Raw genomic sequence first — 24,150 nt, forward strand, 5'->3', positions numbered from 1 at the left:
TACCAAGATGTGGCATCGAGATGTACCAAATAAAGGACTTTAAAAAAACAAGTCATTGAACATTTTTATGTTATTGACAGTTGCTGCAGCTTACTGTTGTACTTGAGATTGGAAACAGGAGTTTTGCATGATTTTGAGAGCCTCATAGGCACACAAACTGGGCAAGTGATTCCCCCCCCCCCCACCCTACACACAGGTTGATACCATTTTCTAACAGGGTTGACTAGACATCTCTTGTATAAAATGTTTCAAACTGAGGCAATTTATTTTTCCTTCACTAAAGTCAAATCTGCCAAATTTAGAGTTTGGAAACTAAAGATTGCTCCTAGTGACTTTTTCATATAAACCTAGAAAATGTCTGAAGATGCTTTAGGCGGGGAAGGAGGGAAGAACACTAAAAAAAAAAGGAATAGGTGAAGGAAACCAGATGATGTGTCATGGTGGGGAGTTAAGAGAGATGACCTAAAGTTTGATGAGAAAGATAGGTTTTGGAAAGGCTTTTAAAGGTGGAAGAGAGAAGTGGTGGGGTTTAGGGAAGGATTACAAGAGAATTGGGTGAAGATGTCCATTTAAGTGGTTGCTAGCCAGGTTAAAGTAACAGGTGAAAAATGCATCCGTAAGCTCATTTTAAAATTTGGATTGGCTGTTCATTGCTGGATAATGCCATTGTCTCATTTTGTTAGAAAGGCCATTGCCGAAATAGCTGAATGAGTCAGTCACTGGAGCCATCCATGGAAGGTGTATAAATATCTATTCAACTCTTCTCCAATTGGAGGAATGATGCCATTTAATTGCATTAGGTGTTGCTTTTTATGGGAGGGGAAAGTGGGGATACTTTGAAAATGAAAACAAATTAATGAACCAATTCTAGGTCACTGTCTTCCTGTCTAGGGCCCTGTTCCCAAAGGGGATAAAATCTCAGTAATTATGGCAAAGATCAACAAAATGAGGCCAGTTTAAAGTAATCTGCTAAATAAGAGATCTTTCTTAGCTTGTCATTGATTGTAAAAATCCCAATTAAAGATGGATCTGTATCAGATCTTAAACTCCTGCTTCACAATTGTTAAACTTAGCATTCACTGTACATTAAGATAAAAACAAATACTGTGGATGCTAGAAATCTGAAACAGAAAATGTTGGAAAAACTCAACAGGTCTGACAGCATCTGTGGAGAGAGAAACAGAGTTAATGTTTCGAGTCTGTATGACCCTTCTTGAAGAAGGGTCATGTGGACTCGAAACGTTAACTTTGTTTCTCTCTCCACAGATGCTGAGTTTTTCCAGCATTTTCTGTTTTTGATTCACTGTACATTGTTGTAGCCTGTTCAATACTAGGATTGCAATGAGACATCACACACAATCTCTTGTGACAAATGAATCCTTGTTACATTTTTCACCCTGTATTATTTTGTTTCTTGGATTGTACCTTTTGATTCACTCCTTCAGTTCTTTATACTGGAAATAAGTTACAAATTGTAGGGTTTGCAAATCATGAATGGCTCTTTAAATGCAACAGAAGCAACTGGCAAGAGCCACATCTACAGGACATTGCAAAATGAGGATATAAATAAACGTTTGTATGTCACTTCCCAATCAATCCTTGACAACTCAGGTAAAGAAAGGGGCACTGGGCTAACCCTTAAAATGGGTTAGTGTGTGGAAAGACAGTGAATATCATAATTACCGTTCCAAGGTGGCAGCTCCCAAACTGTAGAAGAGTCTTCCACATTAAAGGCTACATTTTGAATAACTAAATTTGAACTTTTCCAAATGCTTAATGTGGTTCTGGAAACTCATGCCCCTTTCTCATAGCTTCAAGCAACTACAGAATTGCCTGTCTACTTCTGGCTCCGTCTTATACTCTCTTCAGTCTCTCCAAATTGTTTTTATGGAGTCACTATGCAATTCTTTGATGTCTTCCAGTAGAGTCACCAATATAAAATCAGTAACCCAATGGTGTTGTACACCTTCCAAGCCAACTCTATGCAAGATGTTGAATGGCTTTAACAGACAGGGTGAGGGCAGAGTGACCGGTTTCCAGGCTGCTCACTCATCACTGAGAAGCCTTACTTGGTTGGCCTAAGCCTAAGCAGATCTGTTTAAACAAAATATGCATCACGGCTGTAACAAGACGGCATTCGGCGGCCGTGGCAACACACTCCGTTAAAGCTAAACCTTAAAAAGGATTAGGAGAGAGAATGGGAAAGTTATTCAATGGAGGATGGTTGTTTTATGTGCACAACATGTAAACAGCTTGTATATTTATGAGACGATCTCAACATTGCTGTTTGAACAGGCCTCAACTAGCATCTAGTAGAAAGCAACTAGAGGCATGAATACAACTCTACATAATTTGTTGCTTTAGTACAGCATGTGTTATACAATTCCCCTTGAACTCTTGGAACGACACTTCCCCCTCCGCCCCCATCCACCCATGTGCTAATTGTATTGTATTTACAGTGCATAGTTTTCCATTTTTGCAACCAAAGCAGTGGCTTAAAACTGTTTCCCTCACATTACAAGATCAGTGGTGGAATCCGAGGAAGGAGTGCAGTTTGTAGCTGGCGCTTGCTGAACGGGACCAAGAAAGTTTCCATGCCTGCCCGCATCCACTTCTTCTGGTGATTTTGTCCAGTGGCTCTTTGACAAGTATCAGCGCAGTAACTCCGGAAGATTTGATCAATGCAAATTCCAGTCAGCCAGAAAAAAATTGTGTATTCAAATAGCTGCATGTCTTCTGTTTGGAAGAAGTTGCTGAATTTTGGTTCAGTTGACTTCATGGAAGAATTCTTTTGCAGAGGTTTGCAGATTTTTTTTTAGAAAAAAGTTTTCCATTTAAATCCCAGCACCAGGCAAATAGTTTTAAACTCCTGAATGATGTTGAATGGAGAAACACAGCATGGAGGCAGTGTGAAGACTGCAAAATCTGTTTTGTCCGTTCCTATGTCAGTGCTGAATGATGTGCAAGCCTCGGTCTAAGAACTTAAGAATGTCAAGACCTACAAGGCTATCTTGATATAAATATATACTTGTTATAACACAAATCTGGTTGCAGTGGCCTATTGGGACTGCCGTTACTTGCAGTTTCACATCTCCTATTTTGGAAATAAGTCTGATGTTTACATTGTGAGTGTCAGTTTTATTTGTGTCTGTGTGTTTTTTTTTTGTAATCCCTCTAAAAGCCTGTACTTTCCGAGCTGCTCCGACTGTCGTAGCTGGCGGTCCGACTGCGAGTCCGGCTCCGGCTCCTGCTCGGGCTGCGAGACCGGCTCCGGCTGTATGAGCTGTAGCTGTCATAGCTGCGGCTTCGGCTCCTGCTGTAGGAAGTGTAACTGCTGAGGGAGCTGGGCGATGATGGGCTGGGCCTGTAGTATGGGATGGGCCGCTTACGTGCACTGAATGAGCAGGACACCGAAAACAGACAGGGGAGGGAGACAGGAATGAATCTGGGTTAGATAACACCGTACACAGTGAGCAAAGGCGATAAAAGCGTTCAGTCTCTCGTGCCTCACAAACACAAGAGGCAGATTTTCCTGTTCAGGCACCTGGGGCTTTTGAATTGTTTACAGAGGAAACTTGAGCAGAGAGGAAATATGTCCCTCCCCGATTATCCTGTATTCAGGCCTAAATAGTCACAGGTTCACCTTCAGGGAAATGTGCCCCATCATGGTTTTTTCTTTGAGTTGTAAGGATATTATTCAGGAATGTTAATAGGAATGCAAGAAGGATGTATCATGATCAAATTCACCTGGGTGCAAACGAATATAAACCTTTGTTACCATATCCACTCGGTCTGGAGTTGGTCAGTATTGGGGTATCCAGTCTTTTGAGCAAGTCTGATTATTTAGTAATCTGGCCGACCCCTCTCGCGTCAAAAGAACTAGAACTTGAACTTTAAAGGGAGGTGTTCTAATCTAGAATATGCGCTTCCTGAGAAGAGTGGGGGAAGCAGAGAAAACAGTCTCTTTTGAAGCGGTATTGGATATTTTCAGAACGTGAAAAGGAAATAAGTGCAGCGCTATAGGGAAAGAGCGGGAGAGTAGGACTAACTGGACAGCTCATTTGAAGTGCTGCAGTAGACACAACGGGCTGAGTGGCCTCCTGTTGTGCTGTACGATTCAATATAACAGGACGTGTGATCTGCCTTTCCTTAGCCCGCGCCTCTTTGAAGCGCCTTTGCACGTTCATCTATGTTTAAAAGTGGTGTATAAATATTACTAATAATACAACTAACTGCATTCTAGTATTGCCGTTCAGGCAAGAAAATTGAAACCCTCTTTTAAAAGGCTAAACAAAAGTCTTTCATTGCTCTCTATGTCCACATGACAATTTTTTGTACAGCAGGGAAGCAGTAAATCCCAACGAGTTCAGGCACCATAAAAGGGCAACATTATCATCTTGGAAAAACAGTGACTCATTTCCCCAAAAAGATTAGGGAGGGGGAGGTTGGGAAAGGGGGCAGGACCATACAGCAGAAGTCAGGAATCTACTGGAACATTCAGGAATCTACTAGGAAGGTTTCTTAACATTTGAACGGTCTCAATTTGATCTCATTTTGCAAACGTTTCAAAAATGTTTTGGTATTAGATTAATTCTCATATGGCATATTAAGTGGGATAATATTTCTTTTTATAAGTTTTGGCTCTTTGTAAAGTGGTGCATTAGGTAAAACAGGGCTGGCACTGTAACTAGAAATAAACTTCTCAGTTACAATCTGTTTGTGTGGGGATTAGAGAGGCTTGTTCTGCCAAAGTAAACTATGGTGACCATTCAACCATGTTTAATGTTTTAAAATATACTTTTAAGATGACACACACTATTAGCATCTAATTAATGAGATTAGAATACATGTTCCTCTAAACTTAATAGCCCCACTAATAAACGGCCATAGTATTAAACATATGGCTTTACATACAAAGAGCTATAGGCACATTTGCCAAAAACTAGCTCATAATAACAGATCTTGTCAGGCCTTCTGTGGTTTATTTATGCAGTCTTTTTAAAGGCGATGGTTTGAGATGTGAACTAGTGGCACTTGTTCTCTAAATGTGGGCCTTGGGAAGCCAGATGCAAACAAAGCAGCCAGAACTTCATAAATCTGACTGGCTGGAAGACCCATTGTAGTGGCTGCTACAAGCCACCTTGGATAGCAGTTGGCTGCATGAACCCATGTTTGGGGAATCCAGTGGCGCTAGCCCAATCTAACAAGAACCTTGAATGTTTATGTTCTTGTACTGTAGGTTGATTGTATTTAGGCCAATGGAAGGAGCAGGTTCGTGGCTGAAGGATCTTTCCTCTTTCCATACTTCCGAATAGAATTCCTGGGTATCACAGGAGTTTTTGAGGGAGCGAATTGCTATGCGTTCACGGCTAAGCACATTCACCCATTTAGCACGGTCAATATTATCTTCAGAATCTTAGTGGGACAGCTTTGCCTTAAGAGGAAGCATTTTAGGCAAATGATTTCTTTACCGTGCAAACAGTGGCTCTGACCCATGAACTGTGTCTGAAATGGGTTCTGTTGAAGAGTCATACTGCATTAGGGTTAGACTCGAAACGTTAACTGTGTTCCTCTCCGCAGATGCTGCCAGACCTGCTGAGTTTTTCCAGGTATTTTTATTTTTATTTTGAAATGGCTGGGTCTGCTCAAAAGCATCCCATGATGAGCCAGATCACGTGGACACCATAGAATAAGGATTTAAACTCAAATTAACTGAAGACAGATCTTCATGTAAAACTTAAATCCGCGTCTAATAAATCAAACCCTCTCGAGGGGATTAAAAATTATATTTCAGTTCCGCTAATGTGTTCAACTAATGGGAGGAGGGGGGCAGCCTGAGGTCAAATTCAGCGGATGTTATGTTCCACATGCTGATAATTACTCCGCAGAAATACGTTCGTCAGAAATAAAGTGGAAAATGACTCTTCTGGATAATAGGCTGCATGTGCTTTTCTGAAATATTGTGAGCACTATTTGAAATACAATTTCAATGACCTGTCACAGAATTCCAATTACCTGATAGAGAATTCCAAGAATCCGGCGGAATTCCAATAATTGAACCCAGAATTCTAACGTCTTACACCGAGGCTTCAATCTCAATTTCTTAAAAACGGGCGTGTTGGGATCGTGCCAGAGATTAAAATGTAAAAAGTCTCGGGCAGAAACAAGACCCGCCCACTTCTGTGTTATCAGAGGCAGGATGGTGAGTGAAGACCAATCTGCTCACGGGAAGTGAGTTAATTATTTGAATATTATAATGAGGCTGCATGCCTTTATTTTAAAAGCCATTCTATTTTTTAATCCCGCCCAGTCGACTTTTACTCATCCTTATCAAATTTGGCAGCTTTAAAGAGGCAACGGGGCTGAATCCATGAGATAGGTGCCTTTCCCCCATTGCTCCTGGGCTAGAAACTGCTTCCTCCAGGCCCCACAAATCGTTAATACCCCACCATGTGTCTAAATCCCCTGACCACCATCAGACTCTTCTGACCTCCATGGAACCACACCATCTTAATCAGGACCTGCCCCTCGATTTCTCTCACTCCAATACGCTTAACTGTTCTCTTAGGTTCCAGCACTGTGAAACCGTTCCTTCACTGTCCCTGGGTCAAAATCCTGGAACTCCCTCCTTAACTCTGGGTGTGTACCTACATCACATGGACTGCAGCGGTTCAAGAAGGCAGCTCACCACCACCTTCTCAAAGGCAATTTGGGATGGGTAGTAAAAGCTGGCCTTGCCAGTGTTTCTCGCACCCTACAAATTATTATAAAAAGGCTTCCTTTCTGAAGGGCCTCCCATCTGTCAAACAGTAAATTCTGCAGGTCATTTGGGAAAGCTGTTCTTACGGGATTCCCGACCTCCTGAACCCCCACACAGAACTCGCCGCCAGGCTAAAATCCAGGTGGCGATATCGTGTTCCTAACTCTGAATTATAATGGTCTGACCAGAATTGCAGTGAGTTTTGTTTTTATTTGTTCATGGGATATGTGCATCACTGGCATTTATTGCCCATCCATAATGAGAAGGTGGTGGTCAGCCACTTTCTTGAAACACTGCAGTTCATGTGGTGTAGATACACCCACAGTGTTATTAAGGGAGTTCCAGGATTTTGACCCAGCGACAATGAAGGAACAGCATTTATTTCCAAGTCAGGATGGTCTGTGACTTGGAGGGGAACTTGGAGGTGATGGTTTTTCCTTGCGCCTATTGCCCCTTCCACCCTAGGCAGCAGAGATTGTGGGTTTGGAAGGTGCTGTTAAAGGAGCCTTGGGGAATTGCTTCATTGCATCTTGTAGATGGTACACATTGCTGCCACTGTGCGTCAGTGGTGGAAGGAATTAATGTTTAAGGTAAAACAAAAACAAAAATACCTGGAAAAACTCAGCAGGTCTGACAGCATCTGCGGAGAGGAACACAGTTAACATTTCGAGTCAGAACCGTTGAAGAGTCATACGGACTCGAAACGTTAACTGTGTTCCTCTCCGCAGATGCTGTCAGACCTGCTGAGTTTCTCCAGGTATTTTTGATTTTGTTTTGGATTTCCAGCATCTGCAGTTTTTTGCTTTTATCTTAATGTTTAAGGTGTTGACCAATCAAGCAGGCTGCTTTGTCCTGGAAGGTGTCAAGCTTCTTGAGTGTTGTTGGAGCTGCACTCATCCAGGCAAGCGGAGAGTATTCCATCACACTTTTAAAAAATTCTTTCACAGGGTGTGGGTGTCAATGGCTGGGCCAGCGTTTATTGCCCATCCCTAATTGTCCTTGAGAAGGTGGTGGTGAGCTGCCTTCTTGAACCGCTGCAGTCCATGTGATCTTCCTTACTAACAACTGTGGGTTTGGGCCAAAATTGGGAGAGCTGTCTCACAGACTAGTCAAGCAATAGTCTGACATAGTCATATTCATGGAATCACACCTTACAGATAATGTCCCAGACACCACCATCACCATCTCTGGGTATGCCCTGTCCCACTGGCAGGACAGACCCAGCAGAGGTGGCGGCACAGTGATTTACAGTCAGGAGGGAGTTGCCCTGAGAGTCCTCAACATCGACGCTGGAACCCATAAAGTCTCATGACACCAGGTCAAACATGGACAAGGAAACCTCCTGCTGATTACCACGTACCATTCCCCTCAGCTAATGAATCAGTACTCCTCCATGTTTAACACCACTTGGAGGAAGCACTGAGGGTGGCAAGGGTGCAGAATGTACTTTGGATGGGGGAACTTCAATGTCCATCACCAAGAATGGTGCAGTAGCACCACTACTGACCGAGCTGGCGGAGTCCTAAAGTACATAGCTGCTAGACTGGGTCTGCGGCAGATGCTGATGGACTAACGAGGGAAAAACATACTTGACCTCATCCTCACCAACTTACCTGCTGCAGATGCACCTGTCCATGACAGTATTGATAGGAGTGACCACCACGCAATTCTTGTGTAGACAAAGTCCAGTCTTCACATTGAGAATACCTTTCATTGTGTTGTGTGGCACTACCACCATACTAAATGCGATAGATTAATCTAGCAGCTCAAAACTGGACATCTGTGCGGTGCCACCATGAGCAGCAGAACTGTACTCGAACACAATCTGTAAGTTCATGGCCTGGCATATCCCCCACTCTACCATTACCATCAGGCCAGGGGATCAATCGTGGTACAATGAAGAGTGCAGGAGGGCATGCCAGAAGCAGCACCAGGAATACCTAAAAATGAGGTGTCAACCTAGTGATGCTACAACACATGGTTACTTGTGTGCCAAACAGCATAAGCAGCAAGTGATTGAAAGAGCTAAGCAATTTCACAATCAACAGATCAGACCTAAGCTCTGTAGTCCTGCCTCAACCAGTCATGAATGGTGGTGGACAATTAAACGACTCAATGGAGGAGGAGGCTCCACAAATATCCCCATCCTCAATGATAGAGGGACCCAACACATTAATGCAAAAGATAAGGCTGAAGCATTTGCAACAATCTTCAGCCAGAAGTGCCAAGAGGATGATCTATCTTGGGCCTCCTCTGGAGGTCCCCAGCATCACAGATGCCAGTCTTCAGCCAATTCGATTCTGTCAACGTGATATCAAGAAAAGGCTGAAGTCCTGAAGAATAGTGCTAAGGCTATGGGCCCTGACAATATTCAGGCAATAGTACTGAAGACTTGTGCTCCAGAACTTGCCAGTGTGGAATCAGGGAGCCCTAGCAAAACTGGAGTCAATGGGATTCAGGGGGAAAGCTCTTCACTGGTTGGAGTCAAACCTAGCACAAAGGAAGATGGTTGTGGTTGTTGGAGGTCAATCATCTCCGTTCCAGGACATCACTACAGGAGTTCCTCAGGGCAGTGTCCTAGGCCCAATCATCATCAGCTGCTTCATCAATGACCTTCCATCAAAATGTCAGAAGTGGGGATGTTCGCTGATGATTGCACAATGTTCAACACCATTCGCAATTTCTCAGACACTGAAGCAGTCCATGTCCAAATGCAGCAAGACCTGGACAATATCCAGGCTTGGGCTGAAAAGTGCTGTAACATTTGTGCCACACAAGAGCCAGGCAATGACCACCTCCAATAACAGAATCTAACCATTGCCCCTTGACATTCAATGGCATTACCATCGCTGAATCCCCCACTATCAACATCTTGGGGGTTACCATTGACCATAAACTGAACTGGACTAGCCATATAAATATGGTGGCCACAATAGCAGGTCAGAGGCTAGGAATCCTGTGGCGAGTAACTCACCTCCTGACTTCCCAAAGCCTGTCCACCATCCACAAGGCACAGGTCACGAGTGATGGAATACTCTCCACTTGCCTGGATGAGTGCAGCTCCAACAAGAAGCTTGGCCCCATCCAGGAAAAAGCAGCCTGCTTGATTGACACCCCATCCACAAACATTCATTCTCTCCACCACTGACGCACAGTAGCAGCAGTGTGTACCATCTACAAGATGCACCGCAGGAACTTGGCTTCTTAGACAGCCAAACTCATGATCACTACCATCTAGAAGGACAAGGACAGCAGACACATGGGAACGCTATCACCTGGAACTTCCCCTCCAAGCCATTCACCATCCTGATTTGGAAATATATCGCCGTTCCTTCATTGTTGCTGGGTCAAAATCCTGGAGCTCCCTCCCTAACAGCACTGTGGGTGTACCCACACAACACGGACTGCAGCGGTTCAAGAAGGCGGCTCACCACCGCCTTCTCGAGGGCAATTAGGGATGGGCAATAAATGCTGGCCTAGCCAGTAACACCCACAACCCATGAATGAATAAAGTAAAAAATGCAGTGTACATCCACAGTGACTTGTGCCTTTATAGATGTTGGAAAGATTTTGGGGAATTAAAATGTGATTTGCTTCCACAGAATACTCAGCCTCTGACGTGCTCTTGTCGCCACAGTATTTATATGACTGGTCCAGTTGAGTTTCTGGTCAACAGTGTCCCCCAGGATGATGATGGTATAGCTATTGAATATCAAGGAGAAGTGGTTAGGGCTCTACCTTGTTGGAGATGGTCATTGCCTGGCACTTGTATGGCACGAATGTTACTTGCCATTTATCAGCCCAGGGCTGAATGTTGTCCAGGTCTTGCTGCATGCAGGCATGGATTGCTTCATTATCTGACGAGTTGTGAATGGAACTAAACACTGTGCTATCATCAAATAACCCCACTTCTAATCTTTTGATGGATGGAACGTCATTGATGAAGCAGCTGAGATGTTGGGCCTAGGACACTGCTCTGAGGAACTCCTGCAATTATATCCTTGGGCTGAAATGATTGATCTGCACCAATCATAAATTATCCACCACCATTCAGGACAACAGAACTTTGATCTGATCCGTTAGTTGTGGGACCACTATCTTAACCATGCTGCTTCCGCTGTTTAGTATCCATGTAGCGCTTTATTGTAGCCTCACTAGAATGGCATCTCATTTTCAGGTATGCCTGGTGCTGCTCCTGGTATATTCTCCTACATTCCTCATTGAACCAGGGGTGATCCCCCAACTTGATGTTAATGATAGAGTGGGGGATATACTGGCTTATCAAGTTACAGGTTGTTGTGGAATACAATTCTGCTGCTGCTGGTGGCCCATAGCGCCTCATGGATACCCAATTTTGTGCTACTGGATCTGTTTAGGTTCACTAGGTGGTAATCAGCAGGAAATTTCCTTGCCCATGTTTGACCTGATACCATGAGACTTCATGACATCTGGTGTCAATGCCCAGGATTCCCTGGCCCACTCCATCCCAACTGTATACCACTGTTCCGCCAGCTCTGATGGGTCTGTCCTGTTGGTGGTACAGGACCTACCCAGGAAAGGTGACGAAGGAGTCTGGGATTGTGGATGAAAGGTATGATTCTGTGAGTATGACTACATCAGACTGTTGTTTGGCTAGTCTGTGTAATGGTTCTTCCAATTTTGGCACAAGTATCCAGGTGTTAGTGAGAACTTTGCAGGGTCAACTAGGCTGAGTGTGCTTTTGTCGTTTTCTGTGCTTAGGTTAACGCTGCCGAATGCTCTGTCTGGTTTCATTCTTATTACGGTTTGTCATAGTGGTTTGGCACAACTAGGCCATTTCCAAGGGCAATTAAGAATCAACCACATTGCTGTTGATCTGAGTCACATGTAGGGCAAAGCAGCAGATTTCCTTCCCTAAAGGATGAACCAAATGTGCTTTTACGACAAATCTGATAGTTTCATGATTATCCATTACTAATACTTCTTTTATTCCAAATTTAGTTAAGTAATTGGTTTTAAAATCCCTCAGCTGCCATCCCGGGATTTAAACTCATGTCTCCAGATCATTAGGGCAGGATTTTATGCGTCGGTGAGCGTAAAATGACGTGCGGTGACGTCGGGTGGAACTCCCGATGTCACCGTGCCCCATTTAAATTTTCTGGTCGGCGGGGGTGCAGCGAAATCAGCTGCGTGCCCGCTGACCTGTCAATGGCCAATTGAGGCCATTGACAGAGTCAATTAAATAATTAAAGGACCTGCTCGTCCAACCTTAAGGTTGGTGGGCAGGCAAGGAGCCCCGTTGGGAATTAGAAAAAGCATGAAACCTCATCCACAGGCGGGATGAGGTTTCATGTAGGTTTTAAAAAATTTTAATAAAGTTTTTGTAAAAATTATGGACATGTCCCAACTCATGTGACATTGTCACATGAGGGGGCATTTTAGGGAAATTTTATTTTTCTATTTTAGGTTTTTGACATTTAGAGCTGATCTCCCTGAGGCTGCACTTAGCCTCAGGGAGATGAGTGAGCTCTTTCGTGCCCATGCGCCAAAGAGCGCACTCTCGATTTTGGGATTCCCCCTCCACCTGCACAGGGAGCGCATAGCGCTGCTATGCGGACGTCACACTGGGCTTTAATTGGCCCACTCATGTAAAATGGCGCCACGTCCCTGATTGGGGGCACCAATCGGAAGTGCGCCTGTGCGTGCCTGCCCTTCAACTTCGCCCCCGACGGGGGGAAAATTCAGCCCTTGATGCAAGCCTCCTAACTATTAGTCTAGTAACATAAACACAATGCTACCATACCAGATCTAACCCTGAATTCCAGTTATCTGACAGAATTCCAATTGATGCAGAATTCCAGTGATTTGACTGGGAATTCCAATTATTTGTCACAGAAATTGAACATCTGACTCAGAATTCCAACCACCTGAATAAGAATTCCAATTACATGAATCAGAATTCTACCTATCAGACACAGAATTTTAATTTTTCGGCTTAATCTCGGTTTTCTCTTGTTCTTGTTTTTGCAGCTGTTTCACTATTTCATTCACACCTCCATTGGACACATCTTTTGTTTTTTTACTTGTCACATTGCCACTCCTTTAGGCTCTGCCTCACCTACTTATTTGTCATTCAATGTCTCCTGCATTCTGCCCTATCACAGACTTTCCCTTATGTTCGTTTCTCGGTTTCCCCCATTTGACCTACTTCAAACCTGATACATTTCTAATTTTTCCCAGTTCTGATGCAAGGTTATCGACCTGAAAGGTTAACTCTCGCCACAGATGCTACGAGGCCTGCTGAGCGTTTCCAGCATTTTCTGTTTTTGTTTCAGATTTCCAACTATCTGACCCAGAGTCCTGTTGGTATCTATGGAATCAATACCCAGTGTAAGCCACCACTTTCCAAAGAGGATGGGAGAAAACTGGAAAAAGGACTGCTCTTGGTGCAATGTGTAAAATCAGTGGAGGTGGGCCGCAAATGATAAATGTTTTCATATTTAAACCTTTGATCAGTTCTCGATAGGGACAGACTCTGTTTTCAAACAACTGGCTCATGTCAGACTCACCAAAAGACTGGATTGAACTTTGAAACAACAGATTAAACTCCAGTGTGTAAAGGGAGCACGGTTAAAATGCCTCCCAAAACTCTACACACAATTTATGGAGAAAAAAATTAAAGAATTGAATTGCTTCTAAATGCATTTCAGTGGAGGTAACAGTGTTTGCACAGATACAGTGTGACTAAAATCACTATTAGTTTAAGAATTCTTTTAACATGAAGGATGCAGTCTGAAAAATGATTTCAGAAGCTCGATTGTCAGATTAACAAAACCTTTAACTAGATGGTTTTACAAACTAGGCAGAATCATCAAATTATCAGAAATAGATTAACATAAATGTAGTGAGACCAGGATAAACTGCAGCCTACATCACATTAGTGCCAGTGTTCTCCACAAATCTTATTGCCGTGGTAACTTGCCACCCCTTCAAATTCCTCACCCCACCTTTCAAAGCCATCGACCTATGTCTTGTTTTGTGAAAACTCATTGCAAATTCACAAAAGTAGCAAGAATATTAACATTTATACTGCACCCAGTTAATTATATCCAATCAAAAATATTGACATCAGTAAACAATTGAGGAATGAGTTCTGTTTTAATCCTGTATGGAGAACACTGAAACACTGTACCACTGTGAGAGAGGAGCTCATTAAAAGCTATTTCTTATTATTGAGAAAACATAGGTTAAGTTTGCCATTGCTTCAACTTCCAAGCCAAGAAAATGATTAGTTGCGAGCCTGTTATGTCCTTCTGAAAAGGTCATGTACCTCAGGTCTATAAGAGGTGAATAGAACAGAACGTTGATTAGTAGACATGTTAGATTACACAAGAAAATTAAGGTCTGCTCATTGGGAATGGTGGACAATTCCAGTGACTTACCAAGTTGACTGAGAAGTCTGTCTGTCACACTGGAAGGACAAACTCCACTGGGATATCCCAATATACGTTCTGCAATGAGAACAGCAACTCAAACTATGCTGGACACATTTGCAGTTTAAAAACCCTGCTCACAGCATTTGTATTATTAATTTTGGTCCTCAGTTCAAATAGAAGCCTTGCTGATTGCTTCCTAACATTCTGGCACTGGCAGTACAGTACTGCGAGGCATAAGCACAAATGGGCTGAAGCATCCTTAAAATGATATATCAGGTGGACTGCTACTAAATGTGAGCTGGGTTTGCAGCATTTGCTGATTCTTGAACTCTCTTGTTGTCAGTAGGCCAGATTGCTACAAGTACAAGATGGTAATGGAGTACTTCATATGAGACAGAGAAAACACCCTCTTGCTTGGAATAACAAGTGTGGTGGGGACATGTTCAGTAAAATGCAGGATTACTTTTATCAGTTATGTTTTCAATTGTGAGTTCTCAGGAATTTGATGACATATTCACCAGTGAGCAGCCCTTCTTCAACTTGCAGTCCCAAAGTGCAAGACCACAATCTGTTAGTTGGCTGTGTTGTTCACTGTAGGCTGCTGTTAGCGAAGAAGCAATGATTCATTTTTATACAACGCCAGATCTGCACCAGACTCAGATGATGTCCATGTGGGATGTCCTTTGTTCCACATACAGCCCTTTAATTTTGATGATGTGTGAATCTCTACATTCTAGAAATATGGACAAATCAAATAAATACCCCAGTGAAATATATTATTGCCCTACTCTGCCTACGTTAGCAGCTGCTGGACCAACTAATAGGAAGCTTGTTGATTTTCACAATGTGATTGTTAACAAATCACTAGTCACAATTTTTTTTTTCAAATTGGGGTAATGAAAATTTTTAAGATAATGAAGATGAGAGGCAATGGCCTCATTTTAACCTAACACATTGGATGGGAATTGGGTGAGTTTGAGTTGGATGCCTGTTCGACACCTTTCATGGTTTTATGCTACACTGACTGGAAAATAGAATTTCACCTTCCTATGTTGCCTAACTGGTGACAAGGGTCAAACATTCCTGGGTCTTGAAGTTCTCTTTACTCTTGCCCAACAGTTTGCCTGAGGAATGATCATACTCAGCATTGCTGCTTTCTATGTAACCTTTCATGGTGAGATTGCTGATTTTGTGCTGTGGCAACCAGGCTGACACTGCCCAACCTCATTCATACACAACACTTACAGCCAATAGACAGAATAGACTGTCACTGGGCTGCATTTAATGTCTAGAGATGAAAGATCAGTGTGCTCACCTCTTGCTCTTCCCTAGAAAATAAGTCTCAATTGGCAATTTTAAGAATTTGTTTGAATGACTAATATAGGGTAAGCACTTTGCTACACGTACCCAATGCTTTACCATGTTTGTTAATAGTTTATCCAAACAATACATTTGATTTAGAAGAAATGGAAAAGATTGTGATAAACTGTGGGTAAAATGGATGGAGAGGGAAATGGAAAATAGTTAGCAGCATTGAAATCAAATACTGTGACATCAGCTGAATTGTGAGTGCATTCTAAACGTTTTGCACAATAGATTAGATAAACAAGCCCCATCACCAAAGAGGCCTCTGCTGTATTGAACTATTACCAATGTGATTCAATGGGGGGGGGGAGAGAGAGAGAGAGAGAGAGAGAAATGTTGGCCGTACAGAGATGGGACCTCTTCTTTAACGGCCTCACAACACGGGGTTCAAGGTAGGACAGCGTCAGTCCAATGCAGAGCAGCGGTTACCCAGATAACCACCATCGACTTGAGCAGTCTTCAGCAAACCTTCAAATGGGAGGAAAAAATGAGAGACACAAAACAAACTGAAACAAAGTTATGCAATTTGGAGTAAGGCACTATGAAAGACATTTCAGTGTCTTGAGTTTAATCAACTGAAATAACTCATGTCACATACACACGGAGCGTATCAGTGTCAGGTAAGTACCATCTTCACAAGTGATTCAAATCCTTGATAATAAAACTTACTCAATCTATTGGCATCTCAAATTTACAAATGGAGCATAATTCAAATATATTTACTAGAATGAGGAGCAGCTGGTGTAAATATTTACTCTATCTCCTTTTCATTTATTGACACATCAGTGACCTGTGTTCACTAATGACCCTCAGCCAAGAGTGCCTTATCTCATCCCACAGATGTCCCAAAGTGGGCTTTAGATGCAGTTACTATGGTTATGTAGCTGTTTGTGTTAAGTAAGGGGTCCACTGACCAAGCTCTTGTAATTTCTCCACTTCTCTTGTTTGAATAGAATCTATTTTTGTTAAACTGCATAGAAATAATCTGTGATCTTTCTGTACATTTAACTTCCATAATCAATTATTGCAATGGTTTGTTTTTAAACCTTTGCATCTGAATGCACTTAACATGGGTCGTTTAAGTTGAAGGAAGTTGGTAATGGGGACTGGAGTCATTGAATGGCTGCACCATGCAAGAACTCACAGGTCAACAAGCCAGCTTTCATTTCTGCATATTTACACCATATAAGCAGCAGCCTGTATTACTCGAATGGATCCTTGCTATTCTTTGGGTTGTGAGGGATCCTACATTTCAGATGGACATACCCATTTTGTTGGTTTGCCAGATTGTGAGTAACCTTAACTGACAGCACAGTCAATCTGGAGTTAATAAAAAGGATTAGGGTGGTGCTGGGCCTAATCCAGGTTAATTTAATATCATCTCCTTAATTATAATATAAAAATCTGATTTAGTGCCAATTTCACATTTGTTTTCAGGCTGTGATCTGCTTAGGGGGAAGGGCTATAATCCACATGCTCTCTGAGATCAAATTTTAGATTGCATCAATAAACCAGTGTGCACCTCAGGATGTTTTGTTATCAAAATGCCAGTTTGCAAAAAATGAGCTGGAATCAATTGAGGACAAAATGAGCGTTAGAGATCTGATAGCAATGTCCAAGTTTGTGTGCAGGGAGTCAATCTCCATTCTGTTCTGAAAATAGAGGAAATCTCTTCTGCCAATGGCACACATTCCAACACCTTTTAAACACTCAACAAGTTAACGCTTAGTTGGCTTATGCAATGTACTTGGCTGCAATTAAGAGTACAAATTGTAACCATCATTGAATCAAAGTGCATGAGGAAGAAGGCTTTGAGCTAAGTCTTCCACTATGCAAAGTTTTACAGTACAATCTTATAATTGTCCCAAATCCTTATCTTATCCTTAATTGATTACCACTCCATTTCGGACCTGATATTTTAATTCAAACAAGACACTTGAGAACAGGCTTATCGATGCATTCTAGAATTTCAGCTGCAGATAGATTGGCGGAGTTTTTTCTTAGGTTTGACATGATTTGGCTTTTCTGAGTTGCTTCTCCAACTACTCTGGTAGCACATTTAAATGCGCAACTTCACCTTCTCTCTGTGTGAATAACACAGCCCTGCTTGTCTAACCTGAGTTTGGGATCGACAGGAAATTTGTGTGGTTCGTCTAAACTCAATCCCAACTCCATTCACTGTAAAGTCCTCAGTAAACACATATTTTAGCATTTTTTTTTACCTTACGTAGAATTACATACACAGAAAAAGGCCATTCAGCCCAAGTGCTTTGTGTCAATATTTATACTACATATGAGCCTCTTCCTGGCTTTGTCTAACCTCTTCAGCATATCCCTCTATAATTTCTCCCTCATGTACTTCGCTAGCTTTCTCCTGAAATGCATCAATACTACTCACCCCAACTACTCCACGGGCAGAATTTTCTGCCTGTTGGGCGGGTGGAGCAGGAGCGGGCATGGGAGGGCGCGGAGCCGATCAGTGCCTGTGATCGGGGCCGCGCTGTCATTTTGCGCAGGCGGGCCAATTAAGGCCTGCCCAGCGTATTTGCCGACCCCCGTGAACAGCGGGAGTTTGCAGGCGGCAGCGGGCATGCACAGACCGCCAGGTCCAATGGCGACCCGGCTGTCTGTTTAAAGGAAGGCCTGGCAGCCTCCTGTAGGCTTCTCACAATGGCCACGTCCAGGTCACATCGCAGAGTGTCTGCTGAGCAGGGCACGCTGGAGGGAAGGGCAGAGGAGCAGGGCAGGCTGCAGGGTCTGCCACAGAAGCAGAGCAGGTTGCAGGGTAGGCCAATGTGCCCTCGCTTTTCTGATGACTGCCTTGCTGCCCCTCCTCAAGGAGTTGGCAGCACAGCGGGAGGTGCTGGTCACCCAGGATGAGAGGAGGAGGCCCCCCCCACATGACCAAATGTGCCTGGGAGGTGGTGGTGGAGATGGTGAGCTCCCATGACGTGGTGCGGTGCACCTGGATCCAGTGCCGTAAGCGCTTCAACGATTTGTTGCGTTCTGGAAGGGTGAGTACCATGTTGGCATTGTGCATTTAACCCAGCAGGTAGCCTTAGGCTTTGAGCCCCCACCCCCAAGTCTTACTGTCGTGATTACACTGAATCATGTTGGGCATTTCTCGTACGCTGGCTGGGCAAGCAGATAGTGCCCATGCTTAAATCAGCCTGAGTGGTTCATGAGAAGATGAGTTCTCCCCCGCACCATGTGTTGCTCTTAGTCGTACATGACTAGTCTGGGGGCAACCTGCAGGAGATGCAGCTAAGCGCATACTCAGAACTCCAACACATGTCCTATTCACGGTGATGAGATTGTGAGAGGGGGGCCTCAAGGTCTCGTGGCCAAGAGCCATCTGCTGGCCTTGACGCTGCATGTAGTTACGCCTCCTTGCTATGGGAGCTAAGACCATATGTTTCCTAAAGTGATGGATGCAGAACGTGTCCAAGGTGGCCATTGGGGGAGGTTGGGAGCAGGCGTACTATCTTTGTGTGACTGATCAGCAGTAGCGGGGAAAGGAGGCACTGGAGCCCTGAGATGGGCCACTGTGGTTGGGGTGCGGCGTGCGTGTGCAGAGTCCATGTGCGATTAGCCGCAATGAATGGCCTTCTCTGTTTTTCAGGAGAAGAATGCTCACAATGCCTGTGAGCATTTGTGGATTGGAGGTGGCCAGACCCAGCTCATGATTTTAAGCCGTTTCGAGCAGGAGGCCTTGGAGTTTGAGAGGCGCCATGCGCCCAGGTCCACTGGTGTCGGTGAGGCTGGGGTGGAACGGCCGGGTATTTGAGGTCAACAGTGACATCCGCTCTGTCCTCCCAACATCCATTGCACTGATGATTGTTTGATTTGTTACTGTTGCAACATTGCTCGGTCACAGACTGATAGAGTCAGAGGTATGGGTCATTGACAAAGGTCCCTCGGCCCTTCAAAGATGCACGTGTCAACCACCTTCCAAAGTTGCCTTATCCCATTTCCCACCACTATCCCCATGGCCTTGTATCCTTGTATGCCATTGCATCGCAGCCTCTCATCCAAACGCTTATTCCATGTTAGGAGAGTTTCTGCGTCCACCACCCTTTCAGGCAGTGCATCCCACATTCCCAACACACTCTATGTGCAAAAGTTGTTTATTGCATCACCTGTCAACCTCATGCCCCTAAACTTAAATCAATGCCACCTGGTTACTCATCCCTCCACCAAGGGGAAAAGTTCATTTCTGTCGACCCTATCTATGCCCCTCATAATGTTATAGACCTCAATAATGTCACCCCTCAATCTCCTCTGCTCCAGGGGAAATAACCCCAGTCTATGCTATGTCTCCTCATAAGCCAAACTCTCCAGCCCAGCCAGCATCTTGGTCAACGAACTCTGCACTCTCTCCACTCCAATCACATCCCTCCCGTGAAGCGCTGATCACAACTGCACGCAGAAATGTAGCTGTGGCAGCGTTTTCTGCATTTGCAACATGACCTCCCTGTTCCTATATTCTATTCCTTGACTAATAAAGGCAAGTATGGCATTTAGCTTCTTAAATGCCTTATGTACCTGTCCTGCGACTTTAACGGGCCTGTAGACATGCCCAGCAAGGTCCCTCCAATCCTCCTTAATTTCCACGGTCCTACCATTCCTCATGTATTCCCGTACATTGTTTCTCCTGCCCAAGTGCATCACCTCACACTTATCCACATAACATTCCATTTGGCATTCCATAGGCCATCTGACCAGCCTGTCTGTATCCGCTTGTAATGTAAGGGTATCTTCCTGACTTTTTGCCAACCCACCAATATTCGTGTCCATAGGTTCTGGAAGGTTGAGTGCATAATGAGCCAGGGTGAAAGGGATGAAGTGTGTCACTGTGTGCACGCTAACTGATCCACTGTCCTTGTTGTTAATTTCAGCATCATCAGAGCATGGCAGCCAGGAGGAATTCCAGATGCCCCCTCTCACACATGAGGGCCCTCAACTGTCACCATTTCTGCGAGGCAGGCACCAGCGCAGATACTAGCACCTCGGTGGGCATTGCAACATTGGCTCGTGTCCCGGGCACAGTGGGGAGGGCACTTCACAATCGCTGGAGGAGCTGGTAGAGACAGATAGTGCCGATGTCACCAGCAGTCGGAGGACTGCAGGGGACCAGTCACATGCTCATTCGGTGCCTGATGATGTGCCCCTGGATTAATCCGCAACGCAGAAGCTGCAGGAAATGCAGCTGGGTGTGCGGGAGCATCTGGGAGTGTTGCATGAGACTATGCTTCACTTGGTATCCGTGGTGGAGGAGTCCACACGGAGCATCACTGATGCAATGAGCCTCATGGCAGAGCATCATGCTTCCTCCATGGAGAGAGTGGCGACTATCGTGGAGAGGGGCTTCCAGGAGAACAATCAGGTTTTCCTGGGGTTACGCTTGGACCTGCAAGCCCTCACAGCGCCAGTCGCCACAGCTGGTCATTGCCAATGTGGGAGATGGTGTGGGCTTCAAGCTTCCCAGCTCATTGCCCATCCATCAACGGTGAGCAGGGAGGTCCGGGACGACCTCACGTCGGCAGAGCAGCTGCCTGTTGTTTCTGCGGGCTCCTCTCACGGCGCTCCGGATGAGGGTAATAGCTACTCTGCCCCTCTCCCAGTGACTGCCCCATCGGGTGAGGCTGCAATGACTGGGGAGATGCCAGCTGTGGACCTGGCAGATCCCTCCCAGGCGGGGCCAGCACAGGCTCCATGGGCCAGAGGACGGCAGCCAAGGTCATCGAGGCCAATAGGACAGCAGAGTCAGCAGGCTGCCTCAGGTGCCACTCTGAGTGATGGGGCAGCACCAAGATGTAGCACCTGTAAACGTAAGCAAAAGGCACCTTGGGCACACCACGGGTTTCTCACTGGTGCTTTTGTATTGGCCCGAGAATAGGGACTTATTATTTGTTTATGCTTGAAAACCACTTTGTTTTGATTTTGTGTGACCTTCTGATGGTGAAAATTAAAACCAGATGTGTTACCCTGGCTGAGGGTGGCTCCTTTGTTCTATATTTGTATGTTTTACATACATGTCATGAGCGTTTGAGTGGACATTCAAGTTTATATCCAACGCCCTTAGTTGCAGCTGATGACCTGGCAGATTTAGCACTTAAGCGCCAAGAATGGAATCGCCAGGCAAGGCTGGTCCTGCTGATCCATTTGTGTGGAGCTAGCTGAAGGTTCATTGGATTGAAATCTCCCGGGTGTCCCTGCCTCCTTGGTGTAGTCACGGATCAGTGTTTAGCCCCTCATCATTCCCCTGTGCTTCCTCATCCTCAGAATCAGTGCTGGACTCATCGTGTGCAGCCGCAGCCACTGTGTCAATGTCTTCATCATCCACTGCGTCCCCCCTTTCCAGCGCAAGATTGTGGAGAGCGCAGCATGCAACCACTATCACCGAGACACGATCTGGGGGGTACTGGAGTGCGCCCCCTGAGCGGCCCAGGCATCGGAAGCGCATCTTGAGAAGAACGATGGCTTTCTCCACCACAGCCCTTGTGGAGGCGTGGCTCCTACTGTACTGCTGCTCAGCTTCTGATATTGGATGGCAAAGAGGCGTCATGAGCCACCTTCTGAGGGGATAGCCCTTGTCACTCAGCAGCCATCCATCCAGCCGAGCTGGAGCACTGAAGAGCCCCGGCACCTGGGAGTGTCTGAGGATGTAGTGTTGTGGGAGCTGCCTGGGTACTTGGCACAGACTTGTAAAATCAGCATCCTGTGATCACACACTATCTGCACGTTCATGGAGTGGAAGCCCTTCCTGCTGATGAAGACACCGGGCTCACCTGCTGGCGCCTTGATGGCCACATGAGTGCAGTCTATAGCACCTTGGACGCGGGTGAAGCCATCAATGGCCGCAAAGCCTCTGGCTCACTCTGTCTGGCTGGCCTGGTCCCAGCGGAAGTGGATGAAGGTCACTGCATGCCTGAACAGAGCATCTGTGACCTGCTTGACACAAGTGTGGGCAGCTGATCGGGAGACACCGCAAAGATCACCCATCGAGCCCTGGAAGAAGCCAGAGGCATTGAAGTTGAGGGCAACTGTGACCTTCAGAGCCACTGGCATGGGGTGTCCACCCACATAGTTAGGAGTGATTTCAGGGCCAATCATCTGACAGATGTAGTTGACTGTCTCCCTTGACAGTCGGATCCTCCATCGGCACTGCACCTCAGTCATACTGAGGTAGCTGCTTCGCTGCCTGTATACCCTGGCAGCAGGATAGTGGCATCTTCTGCGGCACCTTCCACCTTGGACTACCTCTTGGCCCTTCGTCCTTTGTGCATGCGCCTGGCCTCCCAAAGGTAGCTCCCCTGGAGGCAGATTGTACACTCCTGGCCTCCTCGTCATTCTAGTCCTCCCTTCCTCCTCAGAGGAGCTGCCTCCAGTGGATATGTCAGAACCCATTCCCAGGCTAAAGGGAGGCCTCTGGAAAGCTGCAGGCCCGATAAAGATTCCTGACTGCAGAGTGCTGACCTGAAGGTTCAAAGTACACAGAAAGCTGCTGGAATTCGTTCTGAACTGCTGCAGATCACACAAAAAAAACTTTCTCCAATAAATACTCACAGGCCAGATTGACAACCCCACTGAGCCCTCTTATCCTGCCCATGGATGAGTTTGATTGAAAAGTCTCTCACCCGCCTGCCCATTGCGCCCGTGCGCTGACTCAAAGATCGCACGGGCACTGAAAATCGCCGTCGATTGATAAATTAAGGGCCTTAACCAGCCTGTAAATTAATGGTGGGCGCGCGTCGAACTTCATCGCACACCCGCCCAGCGAAATATCGCGATGGTGCGTGGTGATATTGGGATGTCACCGCACGTCATTTTACACGCTGATGTGCGGGGCCCGCCCCCTGCACATCAAGCAGAAAATACTGCCCCATCTGACAGTAAGTTCCACATTTTAACTACCTAGTTTCTCCTAAATTTCTTCGTGGGTTTATTAACAACTGATTTGGAATTGGCGGAGCACAGAGATCTCAGAGGATTAGGTTTGCGTGGGGTTGCAGAGTTGGGGAAGGGTGAGCCCATGGAGGGAAATGGACACGAGGATGTGAATTTTAAGACCTAGGTGTTGTTGAGCAAGTAGAGCAGTGATGGGTGAATGGGACTTGATGCTTAGTTAGAAGGTTTACCTGGAATGGAAGGGTTGTCTTATGAGGAAAGGTTGGACAGGTTAGGCTTGTATCCCTGGAGTTTAGAAGAGTAAGAGGCGACTTGATTGAAATATATAAGATCCTGAGGGGTCTTGACAGGGTGGATTTGGAAAAGATGTTTCCTCTTGTGGGAGAATCTAGGACTAGGGGTCACTATTTAAGAATAAGGTGTTGCTCATTTGAGACAGATGAGGAACAAAAATTCTCTCAGAGATAGTGAGTTTTTGCAACTCTTTTCCTCAAAAGGCAGTGGGAGCAAAGTCTTTTTAAGGCAGAGCTGGATAGATTCTTGATAAGAAAGGGGATGAAAGGTTACCTGGAGTAGGTGGGAATGTGGAGTTGAGGTTATAATCAAATCAGCCATGATCTTATTGAATGGTGGAGCAGGCTCGAGGGACAAGTGGCCTACTCCTGCTCCTAATTCTTATGTTTGTATGTATGTATGTAG

At 45.2% G+C, this 24,150-nt stretch overlaps 1 protein-coding gene across 1 annotated transcript in view; it reads right to left on the reverse strand.

Annotated features, from left to right (window-relative positions):
* Positions 1-1,422: 1,422 nt before the first annotated feature.
* srrm3 (serine/arginine repetitive matrix 3) overlaps positions 1,423-24,150 on the reverse strand; it is an 854,108-nt gene continuing 831,380 nt past the window's right edge. Inside the window, exon 17 of the mRNA XM_078548703.1 lies at positions 1,423-3,394. Coding sequence (XP_078404829.1) covers positions 3,175-3,394 — 220 coding nt within the window. The 3' untranslated portion in view covers positions 1,423-3,174. The remainder of the gene's footprint in view (positions 3,395-24,150) is intronic.

This window comes from Cetorhinus maximus, chromosome 9 (genome assembly GCF_964194155.1).
Source record: "Cetorhinus maximus chromosome 9, sCetMax3.hap1.1, whole genome shotgun sequence".
Classification (NCBI taxonomy): domain Eukaryota; kingdom Metazoa; phylum Chordata; class Chondrichthyes; order Lamniformes; family Cetorhinidae; genus Cetorhinus; species Cetorhinus maximus.